Below are 22,649 nucleotides of genomic sequence, written 5' to 3' on the forward strand. Positions count from 1 at the left end.
CCTGCATGTGGAAGAAGTTCCCAGGCCAGAGATTGAACCTGTACCACAGCAATGACCCAAGCCATAGCAGTGACAATGCCAGATCCTTAACGCTCTGTGCCACCAGAGAACTCCTCCCCACTCTATTTTTCAAGGATTGGGGAAGTGGGGAGAAAGAGGAAGGTAAAAAGAAGGCAGTAGGATGTGAGGAGAATAGATGAATGGGAAGGACGTAGCAACAGCCACGATCAGGGGTTAAGTGGCCATCACTCCCTTACAAAGGACAATCATGAAGAAGGAAGACTCCAAGGAACGCAGGATGAGTCTGAAATCAAAATGAAAATCACTGTACTGACTGTACGGACTGGTAGGGAAATGAAAATAGTGCAAAATATCTATTTTCTGAAAAGCAACCAATTACAGGCTCAACTTTACAAAAGGTAAAAGTCATAGTGTGAGCCCTCAATCTTATCACCATTTCTGCAAAAGAAATTCCAAGAAAAAATATTTGAAGAAGTATATACCAAATTATCCACTTTTATTTACGTTTGAAAAACGAGAGAAAAATTGCTCTCATATACTTTGCAGTGTCTGCTAAACAGGTTCTTTTTACAAACAGAAACAGTAAATAAACTGTAATTTAGTTTGACATTTTAAGCACCTCTCTTCAATGCTCTTGGGCATTTACTCTATAATAAAGCAGAAAGATACACTAATGAAATTTTTAAAGAGAACAGCATGAGTTTAAGTGTATCCCACAAGTTTTGTTGTCCTGCAACGAAGTAAGAAGATAAATTCCCACCATGTAAAAAACAAAAATGAAAACAATGGTTATGAGGGTGTCCTACTCCATAACATACTCCAACTAAAACTATTCTCATGAATATCTACTGTTCATCTTCAGGAGAGAGGAAAGAAATGAAATAAGCTGGGATGCAGCAAGAAGGATTCAAAATCCACTTCTTAAAGGCTCAATGGAAGATGTTACAACACTAGGATTCCAGAGAAAGACTGTGAGATTTTTTTTTTTGTGCTTTTTTAAGTGAGATTTCTTTGAATTCCTTTGAAAAAAGAGCATTTTTTACTGTCTGGGCTAGATGAAATGTAGTTAAACTGATGAGAGGAGAAAACGCCCTAAAGACCAATTCTGTAGCTTTTTTAATAAGATCTGTGAACTAAGCTGTGAACAATTATACAAAAATAGGAAACTCACCTGAAATAGCACTTCTAAAGAGAAAAAAAAAAAAAACTGTGAAGAGCAGGCTATGTACTAAGATTTGCTGAGGACTTCAGAATATTGAAGTTTCCCACCTTCAACTCCCCCATCCTTGACCTCATCATGGGATAATGTAGGACACTGAATAGAAATGTCACATTTGGTTCCCTCATCTCCCCAGTCTCTATCTCCTTTTCTAGCTCCTAGATTCTTCTGGCTTCTCACTGTAGGTCCTTCCCTTTATCACAAAGAAGGGATGACAATTGCCAAGAAGGGAGAGGCCCCTGAGTACCAATTACAGATTGACTGGAGAGCAGCCTTAAATGAAAAAGCAATATCAGCCCCCTGAGATACTTGTCTTTTTCCAGAGGAGCTTCCTCAATTATTGGCTTGACCAAAAGTGGAGCAGAAACCAAGAGTCATATGGGAACTCACCCTTCCATCCCCACGGGGGCTAATGCTCTCCACCAAGCATCCCATCCCCCAATTCCCAGTCTCTTCCCCGGAACTTATCACAAAATTCTCCTAAGTTCTCAGCAGCAACCCTAAACCATTACCCCCATAGTGATCCTCCCAGAAGACTACTCTCAGCCCTCTCTCCCCACCCTCCAGCTTTCAGACCCTCTCACCATCCCAGAAAACTATTTCAATTGAGGCAGCCCTTACTACCAGGGTTTTATATGGATTTTCAAAGCCCTGCCAATACTGGGTCTGCTTTAAGGAGAAGGAAGCTGGCATGTAATTACAAAGTAACATCCAAATGGTTAAGGACATTTCAATATCCTACATGTTCAAATGCCTGCCTGACAGCTTGTCTCCCACTGTTCCCTTCTGAGAATTCTCCACGGAAATCAGGCTGATCTATTGACTTCTCATCCTCAGCAATGTGTTCAGTCGTGTCATTGTCTTTCTGACTCAGACCCTTACTTCAGACCCACTTTCTTTCTAACAGACCAATTCCATTTGGAAAAGAAAGCACACGTTCTCATGGATCCCCCCATGCCACCAGTCTATTTCACAAACCAAAGCCCAGGAAGTGTATTTGGTTATTAATTCCCTGGTTCCCTTCCTTGCATCTTGGGAAACTTGCATCCAAGGAGAAGTCTTTAACAATAGCATTTCATGAACCTAACTTGAAATACTATTCTAAGCCCTACTTCCCAAAGCTTCTTGAAGATTAGCAATTTATTTTTCACAAAAGAGATAGTATTCTATCCAGCAAGATTCTACTAAGACAGATCATGGTCTTTCATGGTTTCTATCAAAGATTCCTGCATTTAGCTTTCTTCTTCACTAGACTACAAGCTACAAATAAGTAATATCCAGGGCAAGTAGTATATCCTATTCATCTTTGTTGCCCAAGTACACTGTAATTGTTTCATAAATGGTTAGTGAAAGAATGAAGAAAAATGCATGAATGGATGAACAAATAGGAAAAAAAGAGCATTTGATTCGTAATTCCTGATTTCTGAAAATGCATTAAACAATGTCAACTGGCCAGAAAACACCAAAGATCACAACAGCAGAGAAGATTAGAATAGAGTCGATCCTCATTATTTGTGGATTTAATATTTGTGATGTCATCTCTTTGTAACCCCCAAATCAATTCTTGCAGCACTTCCCCAGTTATGTGTGGACATTAATGTGAGCAGATGGCAAAAAAAAAAAAAAAAAAAAAAGAGTCATGTGATGGATGTGTTCCCCACTGAGGGTGAACAAAATGAAACTCTGCCCTCTTGTTTCAGCTCTCATACTGTAAACAACTGTCCTTTTCATGGCATATTTAGTGCCATGTTTCTCATATTTTGAGTTGGGTGGGAGCTTTTGGTGATTTCTCTGTTTAAAATGATCCCCAAGTGCAATGCTCAAGTGCTAATTTCTTTGGTGCAAAAATATGAGGTGCATTACAGAGAAAATACATGAGTTAAATAGGATCTTTCAGTCATGAGTTACAGTACTATTGGCTGTGAATTCAGCGTTAATGAATGAACAAAATATATACTTTTTAAAAAGTGTCTTTAAGCAGAAACACACTTAAAACCAGGTTAATGTTGATCGGCTGACAAAAATGTGACCAGAAGCTTACACATATAACTCTGAATTTCACCCAAAACAAGACGAAGAATTTGATATCTTCCACTTTGTGGTTCACTGCAGCTTTATAGAAAGAATATAACTACTGCAAATAACAAGAATCAGCTCTATCTCAATTTAAAAATGAGAAATATGAGGAGTTCCCATCCCGGCTCAGCGAAAACAAACATGACTAGCATCCATGAGGACACAAGTTCGATCCCTGTCCTCGCTCAGTGGGTTAAGGATGTGGTGTTGCCATGAGCTGTGGTGTAGGTCACAGATGCAGCTGAGATCACAAGTTGCTGTGGCTGTGGTGTAGGCCAGCAGCTACAGCCCCGGTTCGACCCCTAGCCTGGGAACCTCCATATGCCACTGGTGTGGCCCTAAAATAAAAAAGAGAGACAAAAAAAGAGAGAGAAATGTGAGCCTCAGGAAAATGAAATGACTTGTACAGAGATTTAAACTAGGTCAGTCATATAACCAAGATCAAACCCTGACCAGTTCACTGCTCCTCTGCTATATATTCAGTTCCTAGGATGTAATAAGAAAAGAAGAAACACACAAGGGAAAAGAGGAGGAGGAAAAGGCATCAGACAGGTTTTTGCAGACCTTCCAGTTTCAAAACAGTTTGGTCCTAAAGCAGCTCTCCAGTTAGTGACTTGAAAGGATTATCTTCAAAGTGAAAAAAAAAATAGCATATTCATTGGAATGATAGTTGTTCAGACTTGATGGGACTCTTCCTCTATCACAAACTCTGTGCTGGGAGAACTTCCTCAAGACCTCATTAGTGAACTCAGGAAAATTGTTGCTATCTTTCCTGTGTTTTACCTAACTCTCTTTACACCCACGGAAGAAGGCCTTCCTTAAAGTCTGGAAAAAAAAATTCTGTGCTCAACATCAGCTTACGTGGGCACTGGATACACTTCCTATTACTAATGGTCATTAGTGACTGAACCGGCCCCTGTGTGGGGACTGACCTTCTTCAGTGGCTGTAGATTGACATATATGACATTTTAAGGACTTCTAGAACCCAAAGCCTCGGAGCTGACATTTCAGAGAGCAAGAGAGTAAACTTGGCCCCCACCAGCCTGCTCCCTACATAGCTGGGCAGATGTGGTCCCTGTACAGAGAACTGCCTGCTCTGGCAGGGCTTTTTGACCCTAAGGGAACAGTGTGGCTGCTGCGCTCCTGACACCAATCATCTCTGTGAGTCACCTCTATGGGCCTGGGTCTTAGGGACTTCAGTTCCCCAAGGGGAAGAGACTCATACCAACAACATTTCCCTTTCCAGGGCAACCACCTCAGAGCCCAGAGGCTCAAAATCTGAAAAATAAACTGAGGGATGCTTCTGAAGATCCCTTGGTCTCCTAGAGACCCTGACACCCTAGGGAAGATATGCTTCTGAAAAGGAGGGTAAGAAGACATGGGGAGCCCCTCTTCAAAACCATCTTCCTCCATTGGGCTTTCTTATTGTTTTTCCTAAGACAAAAGCTACACCCTTCCTCTTTATCCCACAGTGCCAACTGATGCATCATTCCAGTCCTCTTTCCCATCACTGGTGAGTGCCATCTACTTCTGCCCTGATGCCTAAGGTAATGAGAGTCTTTGATCATGTAAAAAAAGATCAGGAATGGAAAGGTGGAGTGTAATTAATGATAATGAGCCAGACTTGCCCTTTTATAGGTCTGGATTGAGTTGCAGTATCCCTATTTTAAAAAGAAAGAAAAGGTGTGGGGGAAGGGAAGGAAGGGAGGGAGGGAGAGTGGGAGAGATCTAAACTCAGGAAAGTCAGGATAGAATATACCAAAAGTAACCTGGAGCTTCACAAAACAGAAGACTCTCCCCACCCCTCTAGAATCAGAGAATAAATGTCTGGAGTGATGGATGAGGAAAAGAATCTCTATCAGCTGCTGACATAGGGAGAGAGATGGAGAAGGAGGAGTACCTCGAGCTGTTCATTTCTGAATTATGCTCCCACAGCTTCTCAGAGAAAGCTGATCTTTACCTGAAATTTTTTTTTTTTTGTCTTTTTGTCTTTTTTTTTTTGTTGTTGTTGTTGTTGTTGCCATTCCTTGGGCCACTCCTGCGGCACATGGAGGTTCCCAGGCTAGGGGTCGAATCGGAACTGTAGCCACTGGCCTATGCCAGAGCCACAGCAGTGTGGGATCCTAGCCGCGTCTGCAACCTACACCACAGCTCACGGCAACTCCGGATCGTTAACCCACTGAGCAAGGGCAGGGACCGAACCCGCAACCTCATGCTTCCTAGTCGGATTCGTTAACCACTGCGCCATGACGGGAACTCCTTTACCTGAAATTTTTAAGGACTGACTCAACTTTGTCCACAACTCCACAAAGGGAAATGAAACAATAAATGGCTCTATCTCAGTAATATCTTAAAATTTATTTTCAATAAAATTATACTTTTGCCTGCTTTAAAACTAAATAATAAATGAAGGTAGAAAATGAAAAGTACTTATAGTAGTTTGACATTTTTCAAGAGTCCTTATACTTAGGATTAGAGATGATTTGTCCAAAGTTTCAGAAGGAAATTTGGCTCAGAAAATTAAGTGAATTCTGTAAAATGAGCAAATGAGAGATGATGAATGTCATTTCTTAATTACTAGCCCAAATTCTAGGCCAAAGTATTGTGATGCAAGCAGCTATAAGCATAGCCTCGTGTTGGAGAATGGACAAAGTGAGAGAAAGGGAACCACTGCTTATTTGACAGCAAGATTTATGGAAGCATAGAGAGTCTAGTTTGCTCTCTCTACAGTGTCTCACTCACCTCTATCCTGGAAAACAAAATAAAATGAAGAATATCATGCATTTATACAGGGAAAATAAAAAAAATATTTCAAACCCCAATTCCAGGGTACAAAAGTAAAATATAAGCATGCCCCATCAGTTCTGTTGTTCAGAATCCAGCATAGATGAGAAGAGATGAGATTGTTCCTTGCAGAAAAGAGAATGCCAAGAACTTGCTAACCTGAGCTCCTCCAGAAAGCTGTATAAATGCCCTGAAATAGCAACTGGAGGAAATGGGGTTGGAGGCAGATAAAGTTCATGGAACAAAAGCTGGTGATCAAGAAATGAGAAAGTCGCAGTACAGATTTTCAAGTTTATTATTATCAGCCACCTATACTTTTTTATTTACTCAAAGTGAAAGAGGAATGGACAATATAAATGCTTACAGTTCTCTCCATCCATAGAGTTCTCTATGTGAGTGAGCTCAGTATATATAGCTGAGTTTTCATTTCTTCACCATAAAACTACCTGGCTACTCGACTCACTGACCAGCAATATCATAAAGGTTTGTGGATAGACAGAAGTAGAAAAAATTTAAATGGAAGGAAAGTGGAAGTGTTAATGTGCAAATCCATCTCTGGCTTCCTGGTCCCGCTGCAGGCTGAGAACATAGATGTGCGAAAGGATATAGTATCTTGTGAGAGACGGATGCCGAATCCAGAGTCCTACTGGAAAGATAAAGTCATTCACAAGAGAATTAAATACAAGGCTGCACACCAGCAGGTGGACCTGGAAACTAAAAAATCCAAAGCCTTTAGCTTCCCTGTTACCACACACACAGCTGCACCCTCCTCCCTGGGCTGCAGTGCACTCCTGGTAGATGAGGTTACTGGATAAGAATTTTCAGGTTCAACTGCCATTCTGCTGAACTACGGCCCTCTCAGCAATAGGAACTCAGGACTAGTTCACCAGTCACTGGACTAGAACATTTGGCTAAGGCTTCATAAATAAAAATGAATGGTTCTATCTTACGAAACACAGAGGAGGACGCCAGGTGTGAGCAAAGGCACTGAGGCAGGAAGGAACCTAGGATTTCAGAGCAAAATAAGGAAAGCTGGAGTTCCCATCGTGGCTCAGTGGTTAATGAATCCGACTAAGAACAATGAGGTTGCAGGTTCGATCCCTGGCCTTGCTCGGTGGGTTAAGGATCCGACGCTGTCGTAAGCTGTGGTGTAGGTCACAGACTTGGCTCGGATCTGGCGTTGCTGTGACTCTGGCATAGGCCAGCAGCAACAGCTCTGATTCGACCCCTAGCCTGGGAACCTCCATGTGCTTCGGGAGTGGCCCTAGAAAAGACAAAAAGACAGGAAAAAAAAAAAAAAGGAAAGCTGCCTAAAACAGCCCCCAACCACCCAAGCATTAGTCTCTAAATGTTAAATGTGTATCAGTGACTGATGATATACCTATACATACACACATACATACACAGTTTATGAAGGAGTCTTAAAGTATGGATTGCAAATGTGCAATGGTTTTATTTTTATGGTTACTGCTGTAAACTGTACTCTGCTCACTCCCGCCCTTTCCGCTGGGTAGCCAACCTCCTAATAACTTTGAGTCGGATTCCTTAATTTGTCAGTCATGTTTAGTTTTCAGTGTTCTCTGGTTATTGAGACTGGTTATTTTTCCTTTGCCTCTATTAAGGTAAAGTTTTGCACACAAAGTTCTGTTTATTTTTATTTCAATCACATTTTATATCAACACTACTTTTAAAATAACCCCAGCCAACAGCCAGTCCTGCATTTTGTCAAGTAGCTTGGAATAAAAGGGAAAGTCTAGTCTGCCCACAAGACCCCCAATCTCCCCTGCCGCTACTTTTTCTGGGATCAGGGAGGTGATGAAAAAGAGGAACAATATGCTGGTAATGTTGCATCCTCTTCTTGGTTGGAAGTAACTTCTGCTCTAGCTCTTTGTGTGACTAATTTAAACAGGGGTGAGTAGCCTTGGCCACCCACTCAGCTTCATCTTGCAAGGTGACTCTCAGCTGGTGGCCTCATACTAAATTCCCGATGCCCAAAACTCTTCGCCCAGTGATCCAGTATGACCCCCAAATCATCTGCCCTGATTCTGGAGCCTGTACCCACATCTTCCTACCGCTGAGAAATCACTAATTCAAGCAAGATGGGTCTGTCTCTTCTCTGGTTGAGCCCTCAGCCCAAGCCTCCTTCCCTAACTCTGTGGGTAGCATCTGCTGGTCTGTGAGCATCCAGCTAGGAAATCAGAAGTCAGGCATCCCTTTCTCTACAGGCATCCCTTTTCCTTCAGGGAAGAAGACTATTAGAAGTCAGAGATGGGGATATACCCTGTCTGTCCAAGCAGGCCCCGTTTCCCCTGCTACAGTGACCCAGCCCTTCCTCCTAGCCCTCCCCTTACTGGTGGCTGTAGGGAACTCCTCACAGTTTTCATTTCGTACCTCCTGCTCTTTGTGGTTTCAAGTGTGCATTTTTCTGTGTATGTGTGTGTGTGTGTGCATCTGTGTGTATAAATACATGAATGAAAATAAAATAGTCATGCTCACTTGGGCAGCACGTACACTAAAACTGGAACAAATACAGAAAGGATTAGCATGGCCCCTGCACAAGGATGACATGCAAATTCAGAGGCATTCCATATTTTTTGGTAGATGCAAACTATTACATTTAGAATTGATAAGCAATAAAGTCCTTCTGTATAGCACAGGAAACTATATCCAATTACTTGTGATAGAACATTATAGAAGATAATGAGAAAAAGAATGTATATATATATGCATAACTGGGTCACTTTGCTATACAGCAGAAATTGACATAACATTGTAAATCAACCATAATAAAAAATTAATAAATAAAAATTTTTTAAAAAGAAAATAAATCTGTGCTGTTTAAAGACAAAACACACACACACACACAAACACAAAATTTACCATCATGGCGCAGCAGAAATGAATCTAACTAGGAACCATGAGGTTTCGGGTTTGATCCCTGGCCTTGCTCAGTGGGTTAAGGATCCGGCATTGCTGTGAGCTGTGGTGTGGGTTGCAGACACGGCTCAGATGTGGCATTGCTGTGGCTCTGGCGTAAGCCGGCAGCAACAGCTTCGGGATTAGACCCCTAGCCTGGGAATCTCCATATGCCATGGGCGCAGCCCTAGAAAAGATAAATACATACATACATACATACAAAAAAAAATAGTTCATAAGTAACACTCCAATATAAATAATGTTTATCACTGAATGGAAAATATACATACGACTTTTATTTTCTTAATACCTGTCAATTTTTGCTACTTTTTCTCTACTAACAATGTATTTCTAACATGAAGATAAATATTTTAATAGCAAAACAAGACCACCTCATGACATTAAAATGTATTTATTATAAAGAGCTTGGTGACACAAAAAGTCAGGAGTTTCCATTGTGGCTCAATGGGTTAAGAACCTGACACAGTGTCTGTGGGGATGCAGGTTTAACCTCTGGCCTTGCTCTTTGGGTTAAGGATCGAGCGTTGCCCCAAGCTGCAGCATACAGATGTGGCTAGGATCCAGTTTTGCTATGGCTGCAGCCTAGGCCAGCATACTCTGATTCGACCCCTAGACTGGGAACTTCCATGTGCAACAGGTATAGCTGTAAAAAGAAAAAAAACAAAAAATAACAAGTCACTGGTGGAGTTCCCTATGGCTCAGCAGGTTAGGGATCAAGGATTGTCACTGCGTGGCTCTGGTTACAGCTGTGGCCCAGGAACTTCCAAGTGCCACGGGTGCAGATAAAAAAAAAAAAAAAATCACAGGTAATCTGATATCTTGGGAATATATAGCAGATCATACTGAATATTAGACTTTGCATCATACCTTTATATTGTGTCAAAACAATTTCTCATGTATTTTAATGTATAGTGTATTAACCTTACTCCTAATGATGTCTATATTTGACATTTCTATTTTTAGAGCACTTCAAAGGAAAAGAAACCTACAAGATCTGGAAAAATATGTAAAACTCATGTCTCAATAACATCAATGCCATCACCTTCATCCATCCCAATGTTAACTCTTAACTGTGCAAACCTTACTATCCTCTGAGCCTTGCTTTTGTGATCAGTTTCAGTTTAAGCACATATCATTAACTGTTGTCTCCTTTCAAGGATTCTAACCCATTCCCAAATTCCCACCTGGGGATCCAAACCTGCATTCACTTTTCACATTAAACTGCATTCCCGGAGTTCCCGTCGTGGCGCAGTGGTTAACGAATCCGACTAGGAACCATGAGGTTGCGGGTTCGGTCCCTGCCCTTGCTCAGTGGGTTAACGATTCGGCGTTGCCGTGAGCTGTGGTGTAGGTTGCAGACGCGGCTCAGATCCCACGTTGCTGTGGCTCTGGCGTAGGCCGGTGGCTACAGCTCCGATTAGACCCCTAGCCTGGGAACCTCCATATGCCGCGGGAGCGGCCCAAGAAATAGCAACAACAACAACAACAACAACAAAAGACAAAAGACAATAAAAAAATAAAAAAATAAACTGCATTCCCATCCTTACACTCCACTGAGCACGATCTCTCCTACTCTGCCTTTGATACTCAGAATCAAGAAGTCTCCATGGAGTGCCTCTTTCCAGTCTTGGGTTGGAATCTGCATAAAGGGAAACATGCCCGCTACTCCACACCTTCTGAGATCTGATGGCATAAGACAGAGCTACTGTCCAGAACAGAAGGAGAAAAGTAAGATCCCGTATCCTCTGCAAACCTGAAGGTTAAGGAATCTTAGGGTCAGAAAGCTCAAGGGTACACAATAACCAATCCTTAGAAATATTAGGTTTTGAATCACTTCACTGAACAGCAGAAATTGACACAGCATTGTAAACTGACTGTACTTCTTTTTTCATAAAAGAAATATTGTTAAATAATATAAAATTGCTATTTGGAGGTCAAAAAAGTTGATATCAACAATAATACAGGGTTCAACCCCTACCTGGGGACAGGGTGTGCTACATGTTCACTCTAACTGGAGCCCCTGAAGCTGAGTCCTCTCCTCTACTCAATCTAAAAAGAATGCCTGAGAAATGTGGCATTTTAGGACCTAACTAAATGAGGAGAAAGAGAGAGAGAGTCTTGAATATTCAGTAAGCCTACCTTTAAAGTAGTCTCTGCTTTGGAGAAGCTGAGAAGCAGCCAAAGAGTGCATTAAAAGGAATACGGGGAGGGTGTGCAAGTCCAAATGGTGGAATAAAGCTGGAGAGGAAACCACATAACTGAGGACATCTCAAGATCTCCATGTGTCTTCTCCTTGCCTGGCTGATGCCCCAGGCTGAATGGAGAGAGCCAACAGCACGTTGGTCACTCAATTTGTCTTCGTGAGATTTTCCAACTCCCCACGTCTCCAGCTGCTCTTTTTCCACCTCTTCCTCCTGGTCTACCTCTTATCTCTGGTGGGCAATGCACTCATTGTGCTCATTGTGGCCCTGGATGGGCACCTCCATACTCCCATGTACTTCTTTATCTGCAATCTCTCCTCGGTAGAGCTCTGGTACACCACAGTCACCGTGCCCAAAATGCTGGCCAATTTTCTCAATTCCCCAGGGGTCATCTCAGTTCCCAACTGCATCACCCAGTACTACTACTTCTTCTCTTTGGCTGCCACGGAGCTCTTCATTCTCACCACCATGGCCTTTGACCGCTATGCTGCCATCTGCCGACCACTCCACTACCCACTACTGCTCAGCCCTCAAACTTGTGGTATCCTGGCTGGGGTCTGCTGGTTTATGGGATTCCTCTGCCCCATGTTCCCCTCATTCCTCCTTGCAAAAACCTCCTTCTGTACCCCCAACCAGATCAACCACTTCTTCTGTGATGCCGATCAGATTTTCCGCCTTTCCTGCACAGACACATATGCTATCCAGGCTGTGGGCTATGCTTTTAGCACTGTCATTATCCTAGGGACGCTGGTCTTTACCATGGTTTCCTATGCCCAAATCCTGGCCACAATTCTTGGCATGGCCTCAGCTGCTGCCCGACGCAAGACCTTTTCCACGTGCACAGCCCACCTTTCTGTGGTCACCATCTACTTCGGCACACTCATATTCATGTATGTCCGCCCAGCAGTAAAATATGAGTCAAATATCAACAAGATTGTAGCTATCTTCTACTCAGTCATCACCCCACTTCTCAACCCTCTCATCTATACACTACGTAACAAGGATGTCAAGGAAGCCCTAAAGGTGTTGGTGTCCCGGATGCAAAAATTCTGCTGCCCAAGCAAGGAGACAAAGTGATAGAGCCACATGAGAAGCCAGAGAAAGCAAAGCTGGTGGAATATCCAACAGAAAATAATTCCTAACCACTGATTTTCACCTGTGCAATGTAGCTTTTTTAATCATTAGGTTTATAATTGTGCTTTGGGGAAATCATCTGTGTCACATTTTAAATGAAAAAGCTGCTCTTCCTGCCACCCAGTATGTCCTTTTGCTGCCTTCACTTTTTCAGCTTCTCCAGAGGAATGGATAATCTCATGTAAACATAAGCGCAGGGAAATGGCACAGGCTTTGTAGCCATGCATCTGGGTTATAAATCCAGCTCCTCCATTCACTATCATCAGTTAAGCCTAAACTAGTAGGAGTTCTGCATGGGTAACAAAAGAACAAAGAATCAAACCCTTTTACTTCCCTTAGAGAAGTTCTGATGTTCAATTGACCTAGTAACATGTTAAGCAATGAACAAATGTTGGCTTATATATTGGCCTGTAGTTTTCTTGCCTTGTAGTGCTGTAATGAGCTATACTGTGCACCACCACCCCTAAAAATTCATATGTTGAAGCTTTAGGGTCCAGCGCTTCAGAATGTGACTGTATTTGGAGAAAGGGTCTTTAAAGAGATGATTAAGGTTAAATGAGGCCATTTGGATGGATTCAATCCAACATAATTAGTATCCTTTTAAGATGAGATTACTTAGTGATTACAATCAGTGTCTTAAATTTATAACAAAGTACTTTAAATAATCTTATTTTCCTTTTATTAAATTATAGTTGATGTATGATATAAGTTGCAGGTGTACAATATAATGATTCACAATTTTTTAAGTTTATACTCCATTTATAAAATGGAGTATCATATTATAAAATATTGACTATATTCCCTATGTTGTATAATATGTCCTTGTAGCTTATTTTATACCAAATAGTATGTACCTCTTACTCCCCTACAACGATATTGCCCCTCCCTCCTTCCCTCTCCCCACTGATGACCGACCACTAGTTTGTTCTCTATATCTGTGAGTCTGTTTCTTCTTTGTTATATTCACTAGTTTGTTAATTTTTTTTAGATTCCACATATAAGTGATATACAGTACTTGTCTTTCTCTGTCTGACTTATTTCAATTATTATAATGCCCTCCAAGTCCATCCATATTGACGAAAAGGGCAAAATTTCATTCTTATTATGACTGAGTAGTATTCCATTGTGTATATACGCCACATCTCCTTTATCCATTCATCTCTTGATGGTCACTTACATTGCTTCCATACCTTGGCAATTGTAAGTAATGCTGCTATGAACACTGGGGAATGTGTATCTTATCAAATTAGTGTTTTGAGGTGTTAGGGAACATAGACCCAGAAGCAGAACTGCTCTTAGTTTTATTTTTAGTTTTTTGAGAAACAAGCATGACTATTCTTCACGCTGTCTACACCAATTTACATTCCTACCAATAGTGTACAAGGGTTCCTTTTTCTCCAAATCCATACCAATATTTGTTATTTGTGTTTTTTTTTAATGATAGCCATTCTGACAGGTATGAAGTGATAGGTCATTCTGACAGGTATGAAGTGATAGGTCCCCAAAAATAAGTCCAGGACAAGTAGGTTCACAGGAGAATCCTACCAAAAACTTAAAGAAGAATCACTACTAATCTTTCTCAAACTCCAAAAAATTAGAAGAGGAGAAAACACTTTCAAACTCATTTTATGAGGCCAGCATTACTCGAATACCAAAACTGGATAAGAACACCACAAGAAAAGAAAATTATAAGCCAGTATCTTTGATAAAGAGAGATGCAAAAATCCTGAAGAAAATATTAGCAAACTGAATTCAACAATTAATTTAAAGGATCATACACTATGATCTCGTGGGATTCATTGCAGGGATACAAGAATCATTCGACATCCACAAATCAAACAATGTAATATACCACATTAACCAAAAGAAGGATAAAAAACATATGACCATCTCAATAGACACATGAAAAACACTGGACAAAATTCAATATCCACTTATGATAAAAAACTCTCAATGAAGTGGGCAGAGATGGAACATACCTGAACATAATGTTAACATACATATGACAAGCCCACAGCTAACATCACACTCAACTATGAAAAGATAAAAGCTTTTCCTCTAAGATTAGTAAAAAAAAAACAGAGATGCCCATCCTTGCCACTTTATTCAACATAGTGTTGGAAGTCGTAAATAGAGCATAAGGCAAGAAAGAGAAGCAAAAGACATCCAAATTGGAAAGGAAGAAATAAAACTGTCACTATTTGGGAGTTCCCATTGTGATGCAGAGGAAATTAATCCGACTAGTATCCCTGAGGATGTGAGTTCGATCCCTGGCCTCGCTCAGTGGGTCGGGGATCCAGTGTTGCCATGAGCTGTGGTGTATGTTACATACATGGCTGGGATCTCGCATTGAAGTGGCTGTGGCATAGGCCGGCAGCTGTAGCTCCAATTCAACCCCCAGCCTGGGAACTTCCATATGCCATGGTGTGGCCCTAAAAATCAAAAACCAAAAGAAAAAAGAAAAAAAAAACTGTAGGTATTTGCAGATGACATACTATATATAGAAAACCCAAAGACTGCACCAAAAAAGATGTTAGAACGAATAAATGAATTCTGAAAAGTCACAGGATACAAAGTCAATATACAAAAAGTTGTATTTTTATGCACTACTAATGAACTATCAGAAAGAAAAATTAAGAAAGCAATCCCATTTACGATTGCCTCACAAAAAAATAAGATTCATAGGAATTAAATTACTAAAGAGGTAAAAGACCTGTACATTGAAAATTATGACCTTGATGAATGAAGCTGAAGAAGACACAACTGAAAGATATTCTATGCTTATCTTGTAATTATTTACACATGCTAGGAAAACATCTGATACACAAGCTTTATCATATCTAGGAAACTGTACAAGAACACAATAAAAAAAAAACAAAACAAAATCCAAATGATAATAGTGCAGAGAAACTTCTCAAGAAATAAATGAAGGAGTTCCCATCGTGGCGCAGTGGTTAACGAATCCGACTAGGAACCATGAGGTTGCAGGTTCGATCCCTGCCCTTGCTCAGTGGGTTAACGATCCGGCGTTGCTGTGAGCTGTGGTGTAGGTTGCAGATGCGGCTTGGATCCCGCGTTGCTGTGGCTCTGGTGTAGGCCGGTGGCTACAGCTCCGATTCGACCCCTAGCCTGGGAATCTCCATATGCCGTGGGAGCGGCCCAAGAAATGGCAAAAAGACAAAAAAAAAAAAAAAGAAAAGAAAAAAAAGAAAGAAATGAAAAGATCAAAGCATGAGAAATTATGGACAAGTTTTCCAAGAAAATGACATTTACCTGAGTGACATTTACCTGCTCATCAAGATCAAGAATATGTTTATTTCTGTTTTATATCACACTTCTCTGTAGAATAACTGATACATATAAAGGACTCTATGAATGGTTATCAAATAAGTTGATTACTGAATGAAGTCAACAGCAATTAGATAAATAAAAATTGCATTATTACCTTCATAAGAATATTAGAACATCTACAGTAATAGAAAGAAGAAATTCATGAGAAAGGAGAAGAAAATTAAAATGGCTGAACCAGAGATATTACAGGAGAGCTAAGAGAAGCAATTGCTCTGGACGTTTTCTCTGACGTGTTTTTGAAAGGTCACCCCAGACTTTTTGCAACCTTAGAAACAGAGTTCAAAACAACAGATTGATTACTTATGTGAAAAGCTCTCTCCACTGGAAAGCCAAATTTGCTTGGAGACTCAAGTCCTCAGAGACATTAAAGAGACACCAAATCAAAGAGCACCTTCCTCAGGAGGGATACACCATGTAGAGAAAGGAGAAAATAAGTCATCAAAGACCATCTGCCTTTATCACTGGTTATTGCTCCAAATAAAAAGACATTATTCAGATAACATCTCTAGGAAACATTGAAAGAACCACTAAGGTGGAACTAACCAAGGACTCTACAGCTGCAAAAGAATTCCAGTGTGTGAGCTTGTATTTAGAAGAGGGATTATTGAATATGATTATATTTTTGACAGAATTTGGATTTATTATATATCTGGGTGTATTTATATTTTTATGTTCAATGTGTTTTCACATTCTAGTTTGGTTTTTTTAATTTTTTAAGGTATAGTTGATTTACAAAATTTCTTCAATTTCTGCTGTATAGTGAAGTGACCCAGCCATACATATACACACACATATATATACATACATTCTTTTCATACTATCTTCAATGTTTCAAGAGACTGTACCCAATTCCCTGTGCTGTACAGTAGGATCTGATTACTTATCCATTCTAAATGTAACAGTTTGCATCTACCAACCCCAATCTCCCCATCTCTCCCACTGCCCCCTGGCAAACACAAGCCTGCTCTCCATGACATAACCTGCTTCTGTTTTGTAGATAAAATCATTTGTGCCATATTTTAGATTCCACATATAAGTGATATCGTATTGTATTTGTCTTTCTGACTTATGTCACTTAGGATGAGAATCTCTCGCTCCATCTCTGTTGCTGCAAGTGGCATTATTTTGTCCTTTCTATGGGTGAGTAGCATTCCATTGTGTGTATATATACATCTTTTTAACCCATTCATCTGTCAATGGACATTTGGGTTTTTTCCAGGTCTTGGCTATTGCGAATAGTGCTTCAATAGTATTTTTCGAATGAAAGTTTTGTCCAGATATATGCCCAGGAGTTGGTTTGCTGGATCATATGGTAGTTTTATATTTAGTATTCTGAGGAACCTCCATACTATTTTCCATAGTGGTTGTACCAATTTACATTCCCACTAATGGTGAAGGAGGGTTCCCTTTTCTCCACATCCTCTCCAGCATTTGGTGTTTGTTGACTTGCTAATGATACCCATTCTGACCAGTGTAAGGTGGTACCTCACTGTAGTTTTGATTTGCATTTCTCTAATAATTAGTGATGTTGAGCATTTTTTCATGTGCCTACTGGCCATATCTATATCTTCTTTGGAGAATGTCTATTTTTCACCTGGGTTTCTTGGTTTTTTTTAACTGTTGTTGAGTTGTATGAGTTGTTTGTATATTTTGGAGATTAAGCCCTTGTTGGTTACACAGGTTTGCAAAGATTTCCTCCCATTCTGTAGCCTATCTTTCATCTTTTTAATAGTTTCCTTTACTGTGCAAAAGCTTTAGAGTTTATATAGGTCCTGTTGATTTATTTTTGTCTTTATTGTCATTATTCTAGGAGGTGAATCAGACAAGATGTTGCTGTGATTTATGTCAAAGAGTGTTCTGCTTATGTTTTCCTCTAGGAGTTTTATAGTATCTGGCCTTACATTTATGTCTTTAATCCATTTTGAGTTTCTTTTTGTGTATGGTATTAGAGAATGTTCTAATTTCATTCTTTTACATGCAGCTGTCCGTTTCCAGCACCACTTATTGAAGAGACTGTCTTTCCCCCACTGTATGCTCTTGCCTTCTTTGTTGTAGATTAGTTGACCATAGTTTCTTGGGTTGATTTCTGTGCTTTCTATCCTGTTTCATTGATCTATGTTTCTGGTTTTGTGCCAGTACCATACTGTCTTGATGACTGTAGCTTTGTAGTATAGCGTAGCATAGTAATTCCCTTTGAATTCAGGGAGCCCCATTCCTCCAGTTCCATTTTTTTCTTTTCAATGTTGCTTTGGCTATTCGGGGTCTTTTGTGTTTCCATACAAATTTTAAAATATTTTGTTCTAGTTCTGTGAAGAATATAATTGGTAATTTGAAAGGGTGTATACTGAATCTGTAGATTGCCTTGGGTAGTATAGTCATTTTGTGATTCTTCTAATCCAAGAGCATGGTATATCTTTCCATCTGTTTGTGCCATCTTTGATTTCTTTTATCAGCATCCTATAGTTTTCAGAGTACATGTCTTTTGTCTCTTTAGGTAGGTTAATTCCTTGGTATTTTATTCTTTTTGATGTGATGCTAAATAGGATGGTTTCCCTAATTTCTCTTTCTGATCTTTCATTGTTAGTATATAGAAATGCAATTGATTTCTGTGTATCAATTTTATATCTTGAAACTTTATCAAAGTCATTGATGAGCTCTAACAGTTTTCTTATAGTGTTTTCAAGATTTTCTAGGTATAGTATCATGTCATCACATTCATTGTTATCTGTAATGATATTCGTATGTGTATACAATACATGATTTATTTGTGACCTTAGATGAATCTAGAATCTGAGGATATTGGCCTATTTTTCTGCGCTTCTGATTAGAAATGCAATATGTTAGTGTGTGGCTTTGTAGAGTTTATGTATGTGGTTTGGGGTTTTGCATATGTGTTATGGTAAAAGGGGATAAAGTTTGTGAGGCTGTAAAATGCAGAAATAAGCAACCAAGAAAGATCTTATCTCCTTCCTGATTACCTTTACAAACTAGAGAGAGCCTCACTCCTTTGGGTAATTAAACTGTTTAACTCCCTACAGGAGGTTGAAAGAGATGATCTTTCCAATTTTTTCACTCCCCTTTGAAAACCATGAAAATGATCTAATGGCAAAATGATAGAAAAAAAATAAGAAAGGTTGAGTGTATTTGGTAACCAAAGAAAGCTCTGGGAAAGGGGGAAAGGGGTAAAAATTGTGTCACAGAGGAGAAAAGTTGAGAGAAAAGGAAAGAGAACATATGTGAAAGAAGGAAAGAAAGAAGTAGAAGGCCTCAAGAGGGAAAACAACAGGACAGAAAATTCCCTCAAACAGGAATAGGATTTTTCATGCCCTGGACATGGAACATATCTGCCTTGAGCAGGAAAACATCTCCTGGGAGAGAAAATGCGGTCCCCAGCCCTGTGGGAAGGATGTAAAAGGGAGAAAAGAGTGAAAATCAGGCTAGAATGATCCAACTCTCATCCCTGGAGAAACTGAAAACAACATTCAATGTGTTCTTATGAAAGGCAGGACTATCAGGTGAGGAAAATAGGCTCAGAGAGCAATATTCACCCAAGAGTGAGCCAGGGTCTAATATGGACTCAAGGCTGTGCTGCCTCAAAGGCCATGAGATTCTAAAAGAAAGGAAGTTCCAAGTCTTGAATAGATGCCATAAGAGGTCACCTTTGCCCCCTTCACATTTCCACAGTTGCAACTGTCCCTAGCTATTGCTTTTTTTTAATTTTGTATTTTCTTTTTATGGCCAAACCCACGGCATATGGAAGTTCCCAGGCTAGGGGTGAAATGAGAGCTGCCAGCTGTAGGCATACACCACAGCCACAGCAACTCGGATCTGAGCTGAATCTGCATCCTGCGCTGCAGATTTTGGTGACGCTGGATCTTTAACTCACTGAGTGAGGCCAGAAGATTGGACCCACATCTTCATGGATACTAGTCAAGTTCTTAACCCACTGAGCCACAGAAGGAACTCCCTTTGCCATTTCTCTTATCCTTCAGTCAGAAGGGATGTGAGCAGGATGACCACAAACACCTCCGAGATGACTGAATTCATCCTCATCAGTCTCTCCCACCTGGCCAACCTCCAGGGCTTGCTTTTTTCTCTCTTTCTCACCATTTACCTGCTCACTATGGCCAGCAACCTCCTCATCGTGGTACTGTTCTCAGCTGACACCACCCTCCAGTCCCCCAGGTACTTCTTCCTTCCAGTCCTGTCAGCCCTGGAGATTGGCTACACATCTATCACAGTGTCCCTACTGTTTCACTACCCTCAATGGTCAGAACCACATCGCTCGCTCTGGCTGTGCTCTCCAGATGTTCTTCTTTCTCTTCTTTGGTGCCACAGAGTGTTACCTCCTGGCAGCCATGGCCTATGACCGCTATACCACCATATGCTCAGCCACCAGATGTGCCAGTGTCCAGCTGGGTCGGCCTGGGCCTGTGGAGCAATGGAAGGAAGGAAGGCTGAAGAAAAGCATAGGGGGGGGAAGAAACAGAAATGAGGGAGTTCTTATTGTGGCTCAGCAATAACAAACCTGACTAGTAGCCATGAGGATGCAGGTTCAATCCCTGGCCTCGTTCAGCGGGTTAAGGATCCAGCCTTGCTGTGAGCTGTGGTACAGGTAACAGACGTGGCTTAGATCTGGCATTGCCGGCAGCTACGGCTGTGATTTGACCCCTGCTCTGGGAACTTCCATATACCAAAGGTACAGCCCTAAAAAGAAAAAAAACAGAAATTATATGAATAATGGACATTTAAAAAGTGTGAGGAGATACTGCCTTACAAAGGCCCAAAAGAAGCCTGGGAAAGAGGATGAAGAGGATGGATAGTTCTGAAGCCAAGAAAAGACAACAAGGCTGACTACGAAGGTTACATGTTTTCCTTATAGATTAGTAAAGTACTTTAGAGAAGGAGTGTACAGATGACTTTGGTTTCTTTTTACTATAAAAAAAAACTGACAACTGTGTGCTCTGCTTTGTTTTTTATGAGCCCAAGTCCCTGCGAAATAGTCTTCTCATAGCTCCTTTCACATCTTTATTCCTCAGTGTGTAGATGAGAGGGTTGAGGGTTGGAGTCAGCATCGTGTAGAAGAGGGAGATGAATTTCCCAGAAGTATGGGCGTAAGAGCTGTTGGGCTGGATGTACACTGCGGTGATGGTCCCATAGAAGAGGGACACTACCATCACGTGGGATCCACATGTCCCCAGGGCTTTGCGCCAGGCCTGGACTGACTTGATCCTAGTAACTGCCTTGACGATGTGTCCATAGGACGTCAGTATCAGTGCTAAGGGCAAGAGGAGCAAGACCAGGGATGCAAAGAATAGCTGGACCTCATTGGTGTGGATGTCCACACACGCAAGCTTAATCATGGAAGGCACCTCACAGAAGAAATGATGGAGCCGCCGGTGTCCACAGCGAGGCAGCCAGAGGGTGACAGTGCTCTGGATGAGAGCGTTTCCTACTCCACTCAGCCATGCAACCCCTGCCAGGGCCTGGCACAGCTGTGGGTTCATCACATTTGCATAGTGGAGAGGTTTGCAAACGGCAGCATAGTGGTCAAAAGCCATCACAGCCAGGAGAACACACTCAGTGGAGCCCAAAGCCAGGGAGACATAGAGCTGGACAGCACAGCCCAGGGCGGTTATGGTCTTGGCTGGTCCCCTGAGGTTCCACAGCAGCTGGGGGACAATACTGGTGGTAAGGCAGATATCAACTAGGGAGAGGTGGGTGAGGAAAAAGTACATGGGTGTTTTGAGATTAGGGTCAATGGAAGCGATCAGAATGATGATTGTGTTTCCCACCAGAGTCAGGAGGTATGATGCCAAAACAACCCCAAAGAGTATCCCACACACGTATACACACAATACTTCAACAGAAATGCTGTGAAAGATCAATTCTCAGTGATGAGCTGATTCCTTATTTATAAGATAATTATAAGAATATGTTCACTTTAGGCTTTCAGAACGACTCTATTCCACTATGATGCAACATTTATCATCATACATGTACCACATGACCTCTTCTCACCCAGATGAACATCACTTAAAGCCAGAATCTCAATTTACTTCTAAAAGTTAAGAGTCATAGGCATGGTGCCGATATAAAATCAAGGCATCAATAGAAGTGAATAAGTTAAAAGAGAGGAAGTTTTCCAGTTTTGCAGACTGAGATTTTCATGGTAGTATGAAAAAGAACGTTAAGCCATATAGTTCAAATTATTATTACCTTGAAATGCCAGCTTGATGCCTAAGGCCCTCGTACTGGTTGTAGGGACTGTTATTTGAGATGGAGCTCCCTGAAGACCAGCAAGGCAGGAGAGGCTAGGAGAGGACCCAAGACAATGAATCTGGAAAGATCCCAAGGACACAGATCTCCCAGTATGGCAATGAATATCAGGCTCTGTAGTATCCAGAGAAGAACTGTCCCAGGAGATGATTCCAAAAGATACTTTCATCCCTCTGATTGTTTACTTTTGTTTCAATCTAGGTCAAACAACATCACCAACCAGCACTGAATTGTTTTCTCATTTCTGTCATATTCACGCTTTTTCCAATCATATCATCTATACATGTAAGTGCATATATATTTAAAAATATGTCCTATTGGCTCATTTCTTCATATTTTCTGTCTTTTTAATTTTAGCCAGTTTGGTGGTATATATCGTGATTTCAGTTTGTACTCCCCTGATAACTGATGAAGTTAACTAGATTACTTCACATTTCCAATTGCCTAATAACTGCCTAAAAATACATAAATGTGAGAAACTGAAGAAAGCAGTCTTTGGCTACAGAGTCAAGTAAATTTTACTGCCCAAATTCTCCTTTTCCCTCTGCAGTTTAATCCTGGCAGGTCCAGAAACTGTACTTGTCAAGCTAGAGGCACAGAGGAAGATGCAAAAGATGGAAAGTAGAGACTCTCACAACACTCAGATT

At 40.9% G+C, this 22,649-nt stretch overlaps 2 protein-coding genes and 1 non-coding gene across 3 annotated transcripts in view; 1 reads left to right on the forward strand and 2 right to left on the reverse strand.

Moving 5' to 3' along the window:
• LOC146401418 (uncharacterized) overlaps window positions 1-22,649 on the reverse strand; it is a 274,139-nt gene that overhangs the window by 128,370 nt on the left and 123,120 nt on the right. The gene's annotated exons all lie outside the window — the stretch shown is intronic.
• LOC146401423 (U6 spliceosomal RNA) lies at window positions 8,589-8,695 on the forward strand. Its single transcript, XR_014811754.1, has one exon. It is a non-coding gene; the product is annotated as a U6 spliceosomal RNA (small nuclear RNA).
• Window positions 20,700-22,253, reverse strand: LOC102166582 (olfactory receptor 2G3-like). The gene is made up of 2 exons (XM_021081832.2): window positions 22,223-22,253; window positions 20,700-21,583 (listed from the first exon to the last, which is right to left on the reverse strand). The coding sequence occupies exons 1-2, from the start codon at window positions 22,251-22,253 to the stop codon at window positions 20,700-20,702; spliced, it is 915 nt and encodes a 304-aa protein (XP_020937491.2).

This window comes from Sus scrofa, chromosome 7 (assembly GCF_054392235.1).
Source record: "Sus scrofa isolate SSC_HxYL_T2T_F1_AM1 chromosome 7, Sscrofa_HxYL_maternal_Yorkshire_Landrace_v2.0, whole genome shotgun sequence".
Classification (NCBI taxonomy): Eukaryota; Metazoa; Chordata; class Mammalia; order Artiodactyla; family Suidae; genus Sus; species Sus scrofa.